This window comes from Podarcis bocagei, assembly GCF_964188305.1.
Source record: "Podarcis bocagei genome assembly, chromosome: 6".
Lineage (NCBI taxonomy): Eukaryota > Metazoa > Chordata > Lepidosauria > Squamata > Lacertidae > Podarcis > Podarcis bocagei.
In genome coordinates, this window is record NC_138130.1 from 32,751,298 (window position 1) to 32,764,161 (window position 12,864).

Genomic DNA, 12,864 nt, shown 5'->3' on the forward strand with positions numbered 1-12,864 from the left:
GAATGACTTCTGAGCAAAACAATGCCACGATTTCTCTGCATAAGTTCCCCATCTCCTTTTGGTCTTTTTATTCTGTTGATTTTTTTTAAAAAAAGAACCTTAAAGTCTCTTCTCTGTAATGCAGGATTCACAATGCTTTCTTTGTGTATTTCAGGTACGGTTTGGAGGCTGATATGTAAAGCAAAATGGCTAAAGTTGATACCTATCACTCCTGTCCTGCGATCCATAGGCTGTCTCTGAAGACTATCAATGATGACCCTGATGATAAGCTTGAAAATGGATTTACCAGGTAAACTTGGTTCTGTAATTCAGCATAGCCTGACTCCCAAATAAAGCACAACCTGAAACCCAAATATTATGGGAATATAGTTCACAAGGGTTTCCAACATGGTGCCTATGGGCACAATAATGCCCTTGAGGCCATTGCCTGCTGCTCAGAAAAACTCTGAGTCCCCTTCCCCACTCACTGCCCACTTGGTCATGAGAAGATGTCTCCTGGTATTCATTTGCTCTCTGCACACCCCACCACAACTTCTCTGTGCCTGGGCCCAGAAATGCCAGCCCACTAATTTATCTCATCATGCACTCCTATGCAGGTTTACCCAGAAATAAGCCCCATTTAAATCCATAGGATGCATTCTACCCCATCTAAGTAAACTGTCGAACTGTAGCCTTAACCGTTCAATCCTAACCATGGCTGATCAGAAGTATTGGATTCAATGGGACTAACTCCCAGATAAGTGGGTTCAGGTTTGCATTCTGAGCCATATAATGGATTTCCTCCTCTCCCCCGTCTCAGAATGGATTTTAGTATCTGTTGATTTTTTTTAGCATGTGGGCTTTGATTCTGACAGGATTTCTACAGTCCCCCCACCCCTAGCTCACCTATTGTTTTCTGCCTTGACCATCTAGGATGGGTCTGGCAGATAATCTAATAGATGCGAAGACAATGCATCTGTCAGTAAGTTCCGTCTGGCAAAATTCTTGTGGACATCAAGCGATGCGGAACTGAGGCGGAAGATTATTAATGTGCTGCGTTTTTCATAACGTCACCCGTGACAGTAATAGCACTTGTGACTTCGGAAGGAATGCATGTTCCTCCACGGTTGTTGCCTAATTGGGAGAGCTGGAGGAATAGCAAGTGCACGTCAAATGGGGGCTGAATGTGTTGTTCTTTCGGGTTTTACTCTTTGATTCTCAAGGACCCGCTCGCTGTGTGAGGAGGACACGTCTCCCGAATTGCACAGAGTCATTTCCATGGAGACGGGCGGCCTGCCTGAATCTCGAAGAAGCTCGTTCTCAGGCAGCGGAGCGATGGCTAGGTAAGCTACGTTTGGGAGATGACATGGCAGAGACCTTGCAAGATGTTAATGGGATCTTGCACTGGAAGCAAAGGGGCAGGGCGGGGCTGGCCAGCAAAAATGCCTAAGAAACAAATTTTCATTCATATCAAACTATTAGAGAAGAAATGGACGATAAATTGATCACCATCTGAACTATTAGGATCATAGGAGCCAACTCCTAAGGGCCAATGGGTCATTGCCCCCCCATAAAATATTTGAGTGGTCCAGGCCACCCCAAAGCTGAAGGGCATTGCCATTCAAATGGTGTGTGTGCACTGCATCATATGATTGACTGTGCTTAGTTTCTCCTCCCAATATTTTATTCAAGTTGGCACCCCTGATTAGTATTGGGGGCGTGCTGCATTGAGCGATTAAGGTGGTATTCGAAGCATGTTCTTTTTAGTTCTTTGAGAGAATGTAAAATTGAGAGTGAAATCTTGGTGAAACCTTTTTCGGTTTTCTATCAGAAGTCACATTTTGTATTTGGCATAATTCCCACTTCAACAGTTTTCAGGGGAGGTGGTGGGGAACCACAATCTTCTGAAAGGTCTCAAAGCCACCATAGGGCTTGTCTCAGCACCAGCTAAAATGAGGCTGTGTGGAGCAGCACTAAGTCCTTGCAAAATGTTACCTTCTCTTCAATGTTTTGTTAGATTGTGCGTCTGATGTATGAGAAAGCATCCAGCTTTGCAAATATTGACACAAAAATGCTGGGCCTGTTCCCTTTTATTACCACGGGGGGGGGGGGAGGGTTCTTTCTCCAGAATATAATTTGGACGAAAGCAAAATGTTCACCGTGCAACTTTGACAAAGAATTGTTACTTATCATGTAAGCGGTTTTAGGTTATGTGAAGGAGAGTGTTTTGTTATTGTTGTTGAAGAAACTCATGTTAGCAAAAATAGTCTCTGCATTAGTAGTGGGGAGAACACAGAGTGTGGAAGCTTTTCATTGGCTTCCTTTGGACTTAATCCGTCCTATGAATACTTCAATAGTGCAAGTTTCCACCACACGTTTACATTATGGGACCACCCTACTTTTAGCCAGAGTGGGGAGGCCACCGTGGGCAGATGTTTTGGGGTGTCATGAAATGGTACCAAATGCTATTTATTATCTTTGTTGCATAGGAAAAGGAGAAATCATGTAGGATTTTCTGGCTGCAGTGCCATAATAACTTGAATAGCCCTGGTTAGATGTGACAAATTATGCATATATCCCCCTGTGTAATATTTACTTCAGATGTTGAAATGTAAAGATGTTTTATATTGAAGTGTAGACATCCACCTCATCAAATGGAAATACATCAAAATGGAAGGAGTGAGGTGTTGGTGCTGACCTTGAAAGCCCTAAACGGCCTTGGCCCAGTATACCTGAAAGAGTGTCTCCACTCCCATCTCTCAGCCTGGACACTGAGGTCCTCCTCTGAAGGTCTTCTGCTGGTTCCCTCACTGCAAGAAGAGAACTTACAGGGAACCAGGCAGAGGGCCTTCCCTGTTTTGGGAAGTTTTTAATGTTTGATGTTTTATTATGTTTTAATATACACTGCAAGCTTCCCAGAGTGGCTGGGGAAACTCAGCCAGATGGGAGGGGAATAATAATAATAATAATAATAATAATAATAATAATAATAATAATAATAATAATAAAATGGGTTCTGCACGCACCATGTGTTTAGTTTGTGAAAGTTTCAAACAGACCTTCAATCACACAATTACAAGGGAATGCTAAGCTTAGGAAACCTTCTGAAGTATACAGTTGTTCACTTTCTCTTGGTCAGTTCGTACTGCCTAGCTGTTCCCTCCATCCTTTCAGGTTATCATGGTTCATCTTATCACTGCGATCCTGGGCCAGGAGGAACTTGCATCATGAAGACCAAAGGCCAGATTCCTTTCTTGAGCGAATCCGAGGGCCAGAACTCAAAGACATTCCCAGTAGAGACAGCAACACCCAGCTGAACTATGATGAGGCAGATGGACTGAAAAAGTAAGAGGATACAGCTTCTGTGGGAAGATATTTGCTTGGAACGTTGTGTTTACAGAGGGATACTTAGTTCAAGTGCTTTTCTCCTTGGAAAAAGGGTGTCAGTACTCACCATGCAAGGAAGGATTCTCGGACTCTACCAGAGCATTGTGCCTTCTTTCCTAAGCTGGGAAGAAGCTTCCTGGACTTTGGGAAGGAGCTACGAGGCTCTGATTTTTTTAAAAAAAACATTGTTTAGTGCAGTACTGATAGGTACTGAATACTGCATGGGGAAACTTTGGTCCTCCAAACGTTTTTAGGTTCCAACTCTCATCATCCCTGACCACCGGCCATGCTGGCTGGGGCTGATGGGAGTTGGAGTTCAGCATCCTCTGGAGGACCAGAGCTTCCTTGGCCCTGCTGTAGACAATCCTAAAAATTAATTGGAAGTCTCGCCATTAGCTTTAATGCGATGTGACTTGCGTCTGTCATGTATAAGGGCTACAAGTCTATATCAATAGTTTTCGGTGAATGTACCCATTCAGTCATACTCCTGATCATGTAGATTTATGGCTGGATCCTTTCTATGACTTCCGCTCCAGGCTTCCAGGCTGAACTTGGTTGCCCATTTTGAAATATGGATGGTCTGCAATGCATGGCAAACAGAGCTGTTTACTCAATCTTCCATATTTTACACCAGGGCTGAGGAACCTGTGCAGATGCTGCTGGCTGCAACTCCCACAATCACTGCCCTTTGACCCTGCTGGCTGTGACTGATTGGACTTGCAGTTCACCAATATCTGAAGGACCACAGGTTCCCCAGTCCTTTTTGATGCCAAATGAAACCAAACTTCTGCAGTGAGAATAGCAATGCAGATGAAATAAATTTGCAGAGATGAATCAATTTTGCCTTTTCGGCAAAAATGACCATACGCCCAAGATTCATTTCTCCTCGCCACCCAAAAAAAGCTCACACTGTTGGGCAGGAAACAATGCGTGGAAAGTGAGAAAGGAAGGGCATAGAGGCTGGGATCTGACCATTGGTAGAATTGAGGGAGGAGAGAATGGAAACTGGTGGGGAGAAAATGAGGACAGGACACAGCACAGGAAACTGCATTGTCCCAAGTCAGACCATTGGTTCATCTTGTTGGTATTGTCTGCACTGACTGACAGCAGCTCTTCAGAGTTTCCCAACCCTACTAGGAGATGACAGCAATTGAACCTGAGATTTTCTGGGTGCATATAATGTGCACTACCAACCCATGCAACCATCCTTCTCCAGCAGCCTTGTCCATTGACATTGGAACCTTGCCTGGGCCTCTATGGTGTCTCAGCTTTCCCCCAATATTGCTTATTTAGGTTTTCAACTTTTTCTCGCCCCTTGGACTACCCAATCAGAAGCGAGTCCTTAGAATGCTGGATTGTGTGGCACAGGAATGCAGAGTCTGTGACCCTCCCCATGCTATTGGCTTCCATCTCCTGCCAGCCCCAGCTAGTATGGTCCATTGTGAGGAATGATGGGAGTTGTAGTCCAACAGCATCTGGAAGGTCACATTCCTGGTGCAGTAGATACCACAGAATGTGCTCGGGGTTGGCTGTTTGTCAGGTCCCTGGGCTTGTAGAATGTCTACACCTTATTCAGTCAAGGAGATATTTCTAAAGGTTTGCTCTGTGTTGACGATATTTAACCATTTTAAGTAGCAGCCCCTGGATGATTAAAAGAGGGCATAGAATCTTAGAACTGTAGAGTTGGAAGGGACCACGAGGGCCGTCCAGTCAAGCCCCCTGCAATGCAGGAATCTTTTGCCCAGCGTGGGGCTCAAACTCACAACCCTGAGATTAAGAGTCTCGTGCTCTACCAACCAAGGTGTGATATCCCAGTAATCTGTGTTCTGTATATCTAGCACTATCTGCTGTTGATTACAAGGTTTCAGAGACCAATCTGGGTGCTCCTTAACTGCAGGCTTCATATGTTCACTTCAGTATAGAATTGTGAGTCTCCATCTATCACAGGCAGGGAATCAAAAGCGTGCATCACTGATGCTACTGCGATGTCCCTCCCTCCCACAAATGATAAGCGTTGAACCTGGGCTCTCCAATAGATAGCATTCCCCTTCCTTCGAAGTTCCAGATTTGCAGCGTTCCAGCTATGTCTCTGCTCTGCCGCGGTGTTTGCAGCAGCAGTAAATATGCCTGTTTTCTGCCAAGCCTGTCTTGGCACTGCTACTGCGAGGATGACTGGAACGGCTTGAGGAACACAGCCAAATGGGTGCTATAAATAGCTGGATCCTCCACTGTTGAGCATTAGGACGCCTGAGACCAGGCTAAAGTGCTTCAGGCACCAGGCATGGCCACAAACGTGTGTGAGCTGCACGTGAACATGGGTGACCGGTGCCCTGGATAGTTACGCAAAGGAGCTTAGTGCTGCGGTCAAAGTTGACCTCCTTAATCTTGTCAGAATCTGGGAAGGCCTAACAGTGCAATGAATGATGGAGGTAATGATAGTTGCACACAGTGACCAATGTATTAAATGCTGCTTTCTGCGTTGCTCTTTTATTCACCCATGCATTTACTTGTTAATTTTAACTCACTGTAGTCAATGGGCTCTGGCCAGATTTAACATCAACTATTCCAACAACACCAATGAAGAGTAAGTACGTAGATGATCTGTGCCTTGCCTAGTCCCTCCCCACTGCTGCAAAACATGCTCCTCACAACTGTAGATCAATTGCCCCCCCTTTTTAAACCCTATGTCAGCTGCCATGCTTTTGTGGAAAATCTCTTCCTTGTAGATGATAATCTATCCCTTTCCTTCTGGTTAGTGATGCTGCTAGTTGGGAATTTACACACCGTAGTATTTAGTGGGGGGGGACCCTATGCCCTTGTATTTATAGCCTTACTTTGAATTGTAGCCTCCTGGCTGGTTTTGTCGAGCTTTTCCAATGTAAATTCATAGATAAAATCTATCAGTTCTTTTAAGTGGGCTGTGTTTTGACATAACTCTGGACTCACACCACGTTTAAGCAAACTGGCTGACTTGTGAGCTGTGTGGTGTCACACTCCTATTTCACTCATTTCTTAGTTGTGTGGGAAAACAAGCCACTTGGCTTGGTATTATATCCAAACCCGGGCTCGTAGTTTGTTTCTCTACAAACAAACCATGATCTGGAGCCAAGGTTTCACCCTTGGCTTCTTGATCATGGATTGTTTGGGAGAAGCAAACCATCAGTACTGGTTTGGATGTAATGGACGCCAAGTCAGCTGCTCTGTAGTTTGTTTCACCACACAACTTAGAGGAGGAACAAAGTGGGAGTGCATGAGCTGTGTGTATCAGTGTGCAACTCATGCTCAGGCTAACTTGCTTAACTACGGTTCAATCAGGAATGTGGCTCCTCTCTGCTGTATGGGTCTCTGAGCAGCTTCCCCCCTCTCACATAGCACCTGCATTGCTCAAACAAACCATAGTGCTGTTTGTCATGTCATCTGAACCCAGACTACAGTTTGTTTCAAACAAAAGCGCAAGAGACAAGCCAGAAAAACATCCAGGACAAACCATAGTTTATTTATGGCTTACCGCTCAAGCATTGTTTGAAACCAACAATAGCCTTGGTTTGGACAACATGACAAGCAATCCTGTGTCTTGGTTGAGCTGCGTGGGGCAGACAATGAACCCACCTGGCAGTGGGAAGGTACTTTCATGGGTAAGCCTGTTTTAAAACTGTGGCTTATTGTGATGTTTGTGCCAGGCCTAAGCCTCTCTCTCAACATCTCTCTCATGTTTAATATTGTGTCTTTTAGTTTGAGTAATCCAGGATGCTTTAAGGCAGACTGGATTTTCCTGGTATTTCTCCTCAATCACATACAAAATAGTCTTGTAAAATGTAAAAGTAACATTTACTCGCTCAGAATACATGTTGCAGAATAACAGATGGTATATCAGTTACGAAGTCTAGCTTAAAAGGGAGTCTGATCATGGAGCTCGGATTTAGCAGATATCACCGAAGAGAGGAAGAGAATGTGCCCAGGCAGGGAGGAGAATATATTACTACACCTTGCCCCTGTCAGGTGGGTCTCTCACAGAGTCCTCTCTAGCAAACTTACAGGAAGACTCTGTGAGCTTTTGCTCCTATCATGTGCCTATCTAGCGAAACATGAAATATTGGTTTGACTGCATGTTAAATATCCCACGTATGGCTTCATAATTGTCAGAGAAGTAGATTGGGCAGGGAACAATCTTCAGGCACTATTCATTTCATCTGGGCTGGCATTCTTGGTTTAATGATACGAGTCTTACAGCCTCTCTGAAGAAAGAAACAGCACCACGTACTATCTAGGTAATGGTGCAGAGGGACAACTTGACACAAACTCTCTATATAGATTTCTTATACTTCATCAGACTTTATTTCCCTACCCTACCCCAAACAAAGGTGTCAGAATGATTCCTTAGCACACCAAGCCAAATAGATAAATTCTGGGCTGTTGTGTGAAAGATTTATTGCTGGCAAATGTATAAAGTGTGTACTAAGCTCTTTCAAAATCAGCCACATATTGTGTGTGTGTGTGTGTGCGCGCGCGCGTGTGCGTGGTGTTGCGTTACTGATATTCACCAACTATTGTGATGTGCACAATATTTTGTATTAAACCACGCAAGTAGCCATTCGGGTAAACTTTAGACTGGCCTCCTCTAGTCTTCCTGAACCTGCTCCCTGCTTGCTAGCTCTCCAGCTGCTGATGAGCCAACCACGTTTTGCTAAGTCTGTTGCACACTGTGTTATGCAGAAAGAAGGAAGAAAAGAAAGATGTTAAGGAGGAGAAAAAGGAGGAAAAGAAAGAGGAGAAAAAGGAGGAAAAGAAAGAGGAGAAAAAGGATGACAAAAAAGATGATAAAAAGGATGATAAAAAGAAGGAAGAAGAGTAAGTATAAATTAGGAGGACTGCATCTTTACAACACACTTCCTGCTCTGTACAGAATTGAATGGTATAATCAACTAACTGCTCCTGAGTCGTTTAGCTCTTGAGTGATTGTCGTGTCGAAACCTACAATCAGCTTTGGCTCTGGAATATTCAAACGGCGCATTCTAGAATGCTGCAGCCACTCAGGGACCTTCCGCAACTTACTGAGAATTAGGGCCACCTCTCCCAGAACGTTGCGCAAACATGGGATAACTCTGGCACCTACGCAGAAACATTGCAGCCATCATTTGGTGACATTTGGTGCAGCCATCATTTACAGGTGACAGCAGCATGATGTGAGCTGGTCCCCTGTGCATTTTCCACACCATGTTGCCTTCCTGTATAAAGGCTTGCAGCTCTGAGTGTTAGGGCAAAACTCCTGTGACTGACCCCGTCCACATGGCCACAGACCTTTTTAAACAGAAAGTAACAGCACTGCTGTAAGATGAATTCACAAAAATAGGTAAACATATGTAAACATATAAAGGATATGCAAGTCAGGCTTGGCAAAGCCTGTGTTTTCTGGTTGTCCCCTTAGAGCAGTTTAAGAAAGTGTTGACCCCACTTTCCCTCCTCTCCCCACTTGCTGGTTCCTTGGCACATCGGCCAGTTAGGGCAGCAAAACAAGCTGTGTGGGTGAGAGAGGAATGAATTGCAGCAGTCTTTGGTAGGCTGCTGCACTCCAAATGAATTGGACTACAACTTCCATCCTCCCCTGCCGGGAGGGTACCAAGTTGGCAAAGGTTGTACTACAGGAAGGAAGCTCCTGCTAACCCCACCCTTTGAATTTCTTGCACACAACTGGCCACAGTGGCCGGAGGATTTGGCACATTCAGGTTTGATAGCTGAAGCTTCCAATACTAAGGTCATGTGTACTGCTAGCGTGAACAGATGGGGTGCCATTGATATAGCCGCTAAACCTATTTGCGCTTCTATGAAGCGCAAGGCTGTGCATGCATTCTTGGAGATAAATGGATCCCACTGACTTCAACAAGACTGCCTTGGAAGCAAGTGTGCCTAGCATGGCAGCCTTGCAGATCAATCCTACGCAGCTTTACTCAGACATGGCCATGGAATTTGCGCTTTGGGTCACTACCTAAGCTTGTGCCCACCGATGAGAATCAACTTCCTTGCAACACCATGTCGAGGAAGGTTGGAAAGAAATAGAACGCTCAAAAGGCAAAGTAGATAATTGATTCCATGAAGTGTGTTGCAAAGATTGCATCTCAACTAAGCTACTGATGTGAGAAAACGAAGCAACAATAGTGGTAGTTGTGTACTTTGCGTGCTGTAAACTTGTAGTAATAGTACCTGCTGCCTTACTGTGATAGTAGTGATTGTGCAGGTAGTGAACGCTGGTTAAAAACAAGATGTCTCGCTTCGGCCCTATTCAGCATTTACTGGCAAGGTTGTAAATGTATTGTGTTCAATTTGTTGGAAAACTAATAAATATTATTATTAAAAAAAAGGTTGTAAATGTAATGCTGTAAAGTCTTTCACATCTGTATGGGCCATCTGTTCGATACCCTGTCCAGTTCAAGCCTTAAGATGCTGTGAATGAAGCATCCTCAATTGAAGCATAGGATGAGACGACTTTAGCTGATGACAAGCACTGACTGATGGTCGGATCAGTTATACACCTGAGAATTGCCAGACATGTCCTCCTTTGGGGGTCCTACCCAGGGAGAAATTTTACATTTTAAAGCAAATGTCCTGGATTTGGGGTTAATTTTTTTAAAAAAATTGTGCATGGGCGGTTCTGGGTCTGGTTCTGGCTCTGGCAGGGGTGGTCCAGGATATGGCATGGGCGACTCAGGCTCAGCGGCGGTGCTATCAGGCAATTACCCTGAAAAAAACCTCAACAACTTTGTGTGTCCGGATTTTGTACCTCTTGAAATATGGCGACCCTAAGATAAACTTGCTGATTCTAATTTATGAATATATACGTGGGTGCCATGTTGGGCTATACCAGATGGGTCAATGCTGGCTATAATGTATTTCTTTACGAAATTGCAGTCTTCAGCATACTGGAAGCGGGATCTCTCTGGGACACGAGAAGCACCTGTGATCAATGGAATTTCATGTGCTCACACCTGCATATTCTTATTGCTATTATTTCATTTATTAAATTATATACCACCCCCTCATTGCAAGATCTCAGGGCGCTTCACAGATAAAATACAAGTTAGAACAACAACAACAAGTAAAGCATTAAAACGAAAACAACAAAACAATAACCCCCCCCCGCTTTCCCCTTCTTTTCAGGAAGAAGAAAGAGGTCTTTGTGATGGACCCTTCAAGCGATCTGTACTATAGGTGGTTGACCATCATTGCAACACCCGTATTCTATAACTGGTGTTTGATAGTGTGTAGGTGAGGATTCTTCGTTGGTGGGTACTTCGGCTGTCACTGCCTGTTTTGGTCCTTTGTCTTTACTCCTGCGCATGTTAGATCTTTTTAAAAAACACAGCAAATATTTGTATCCGAATGCAACGTTGGTTGATTTCCCTTTTCCTACTCTTGTCCCGGTGTTTGGTCCCCCCCCCCTTATCATTTTCATAGTGCTTATTTATTTATTTATTTATTTATTGGCGTTCTTTCTTCTGAGACAGTTGCGCAGATCAAAATGGTAGCAGTTTTCAAATCTGCTGACTATATTTGAAATCATATGCCTACTGTATCTAGCTTGCTTTGAATGTCACTGTAGCTCATTTCCGCCTTTTTCCCTCTCGATTTAACGCAAGATGCTACAACCTTGTTTTGCTTAATATAACCTTTCAGGCTAATTTTAAATATATTCATGTTTTATTAATATATCCCCTCTTTTTTTGCGTGCCATTCACTTTCAACTCGCTCTGAAATCTGGAATGCCGGCCTAGCGATCTCTTACTCATTAGATCCAGCTGTCTGCCTGTCTATCAGCAAGTCTATTAAAGTGGTTTATATTAGCCCTACAATTCTATACTTTCATCTATACGCAGCTCTTTCTGAAGCAGGAACTGCCGCCCTCCCCACACCACCCTCATCTCATTTGCAGCAATCTCTTGCCACTTGTAACAACCTGTCACCGCCATCTGGTGGGCTGAGTAGACCTGCAGTTCACAGATCATGAATTATATTTTGAATAGGCTGCGCCCTTGCACAGCTTTTCTTGGATTATTTGCTCAGTTCAGTTCCGCTAAATTGATTTCTGCTCTCCACTTTCCTTACCAGCATCAGGAAGATAAGCACAGGGAGAATTACAACCTTAGAGGATATATGGGAGATGAAAGCAGGCGATGTTTTAAAGTAAAGTTGAACATGTGGTTTGCTCCCCCCCAGTGCAACCTGCCTTGAATCAGGTGTTAGCTCTAAGCAAATCTTCCATTCCTTTCTGTTTGTTTAGAGCCTGTTTCGATGAGCTTCAACTGGAACACATTACACTTTGGCTGATCTTGGACTATTCCTCTGATGTCATCTATGTCGTGGACACATTTGTCAGGTACAGAACAGGTGAGTTGTTTGAGCAGTTTCCAACCACGGAATCACACCATGAATGGCAGCAGATTCTGTCTGTCTGCGTGAATCTGGACTCAGTTAAATTAGGGGGGTGGGATTCATGTTGGCTTCACTTCAGTTATGTTCCCAGATCTGCTTCTTGTTTATTTTTGTCATCTTGGACCAATCAAGAACCCTTGCTTTGCTTTTACTGCCAAAATGAAGCCTAGGTGTGAGCAGAAAGGACTTGAGCATCCTGCTGCAGCCCCCTGTGCACTCTCAAAACCTGCTCTGTACAGCTGAGGGACCCTTCAGATTTCGGGGGTGCAAAGGAAGGCAGGGGGTAGGAGAGAAAGGTGAAGTTCTGTTGGGTGAACAGAAATCTGCTCATGCAATGTGGGATTCTGCCCGCTGATGTTAAGATGAGCACTATATATGATGAGTGGGACGCGGGTGGCACTGTGGGTTAAACCACAGAGCCTAGGGCTTGCCGATCAGAAGGTCGGCGGTTCGAATCCCTGTGACAGGGTGAGCTCCCGTTGCTTGGTCCCTGCTCCTGCCAATCTAGCAGTTTGAAAGCACGTCAAAGTGCAAGTAGATAAATAGGTACCGCTCCGGCGGGAAGGTAAACGGCGTTTCCGTGCGCTGCTCTGGTTCTCCAGAAGCAGCTTAGTCATACTGGTCACATGACCCGGAAGCTGTACGCCGGCTCCCTCGGCCAATAAAGTGAGATGAGCACCGCAACCCCAGAGTTGGCCACGACTGGACCTAATGGTCAGGGGTCCCTTTACCTTACCTATATATGATGAGTAATGCCATGTCTTACCATTTTTGTGTTTACCACCCTGGGCTCTTTGGGGAAGGAGAGCAGGATAGAAATTTAATAAATGAAATGAATGTGGCAATGCCTGGTCGTACCTCAGAAGTTGAACAGAATCTGTTCCAGAAGTCTGTTAGACTTTTGAAACGTTTGACTTCCAAAGCGCGGCTTCTGATTGGCTGCACGAAGCTCCTGCAGCCAATCGGAAGCCACGGAAGCCCCGCCGGACGTTCTGCTTCCAAAAGAGCATTCAAAAACCAGAACATTCACTTCCGGTTTTCGATTGTTCGGGAGATGGAATGTTCGACTCCCAA

The 12,864-nt window shown here is 44.6% G+C and overlaps 1 protein-coding gene across 2 annotated transcripts in view; it reads left to right on the forward strand.

Moving 5' to 3' along the window:
* CNGA3 (cyclic nucleotide gated channel subunit alpha 3) overlaps positions 1-12,864 on the forward strand; it is a 36,866-nt gene that overhangs the window by 20,806 nt on the left and 3,196 nt on the right. The window contains exons 2-8 of one of the 2 annotated variants that reach the window (XM_081197574.1): positions 155-289; positions 1,203-1,322; positions 3,154-3,324; positions 5,897-5,950; positions 8,080-8,214; positions 10,519-10,626; positions 11,639-11,745. In XM_081197574.1, coding sequence (XP_081053700.1) covers positions 186-289; positions 1,203-1,322; positions 3,154-3,324; positions 5,897-5,950; positions 8,080-8,214; positions 10,519-10,626; positions 11,639-11,745 — 799 coding nt within the window. In that variant the 5' untranslated portion in view covers positions 155-185. The remainder of the gene's footprint in view (positions 1-154; positions 290-1,202; positions 1,323-3,153; positions 3,325-5,896; positions 5,951-8,079; positions 8,215-10,518; positions 10,627-11,638; positions 11,746-12,864) is intronic. The other variant, XM_081197575.1, reaches the window with a different exon arrangement.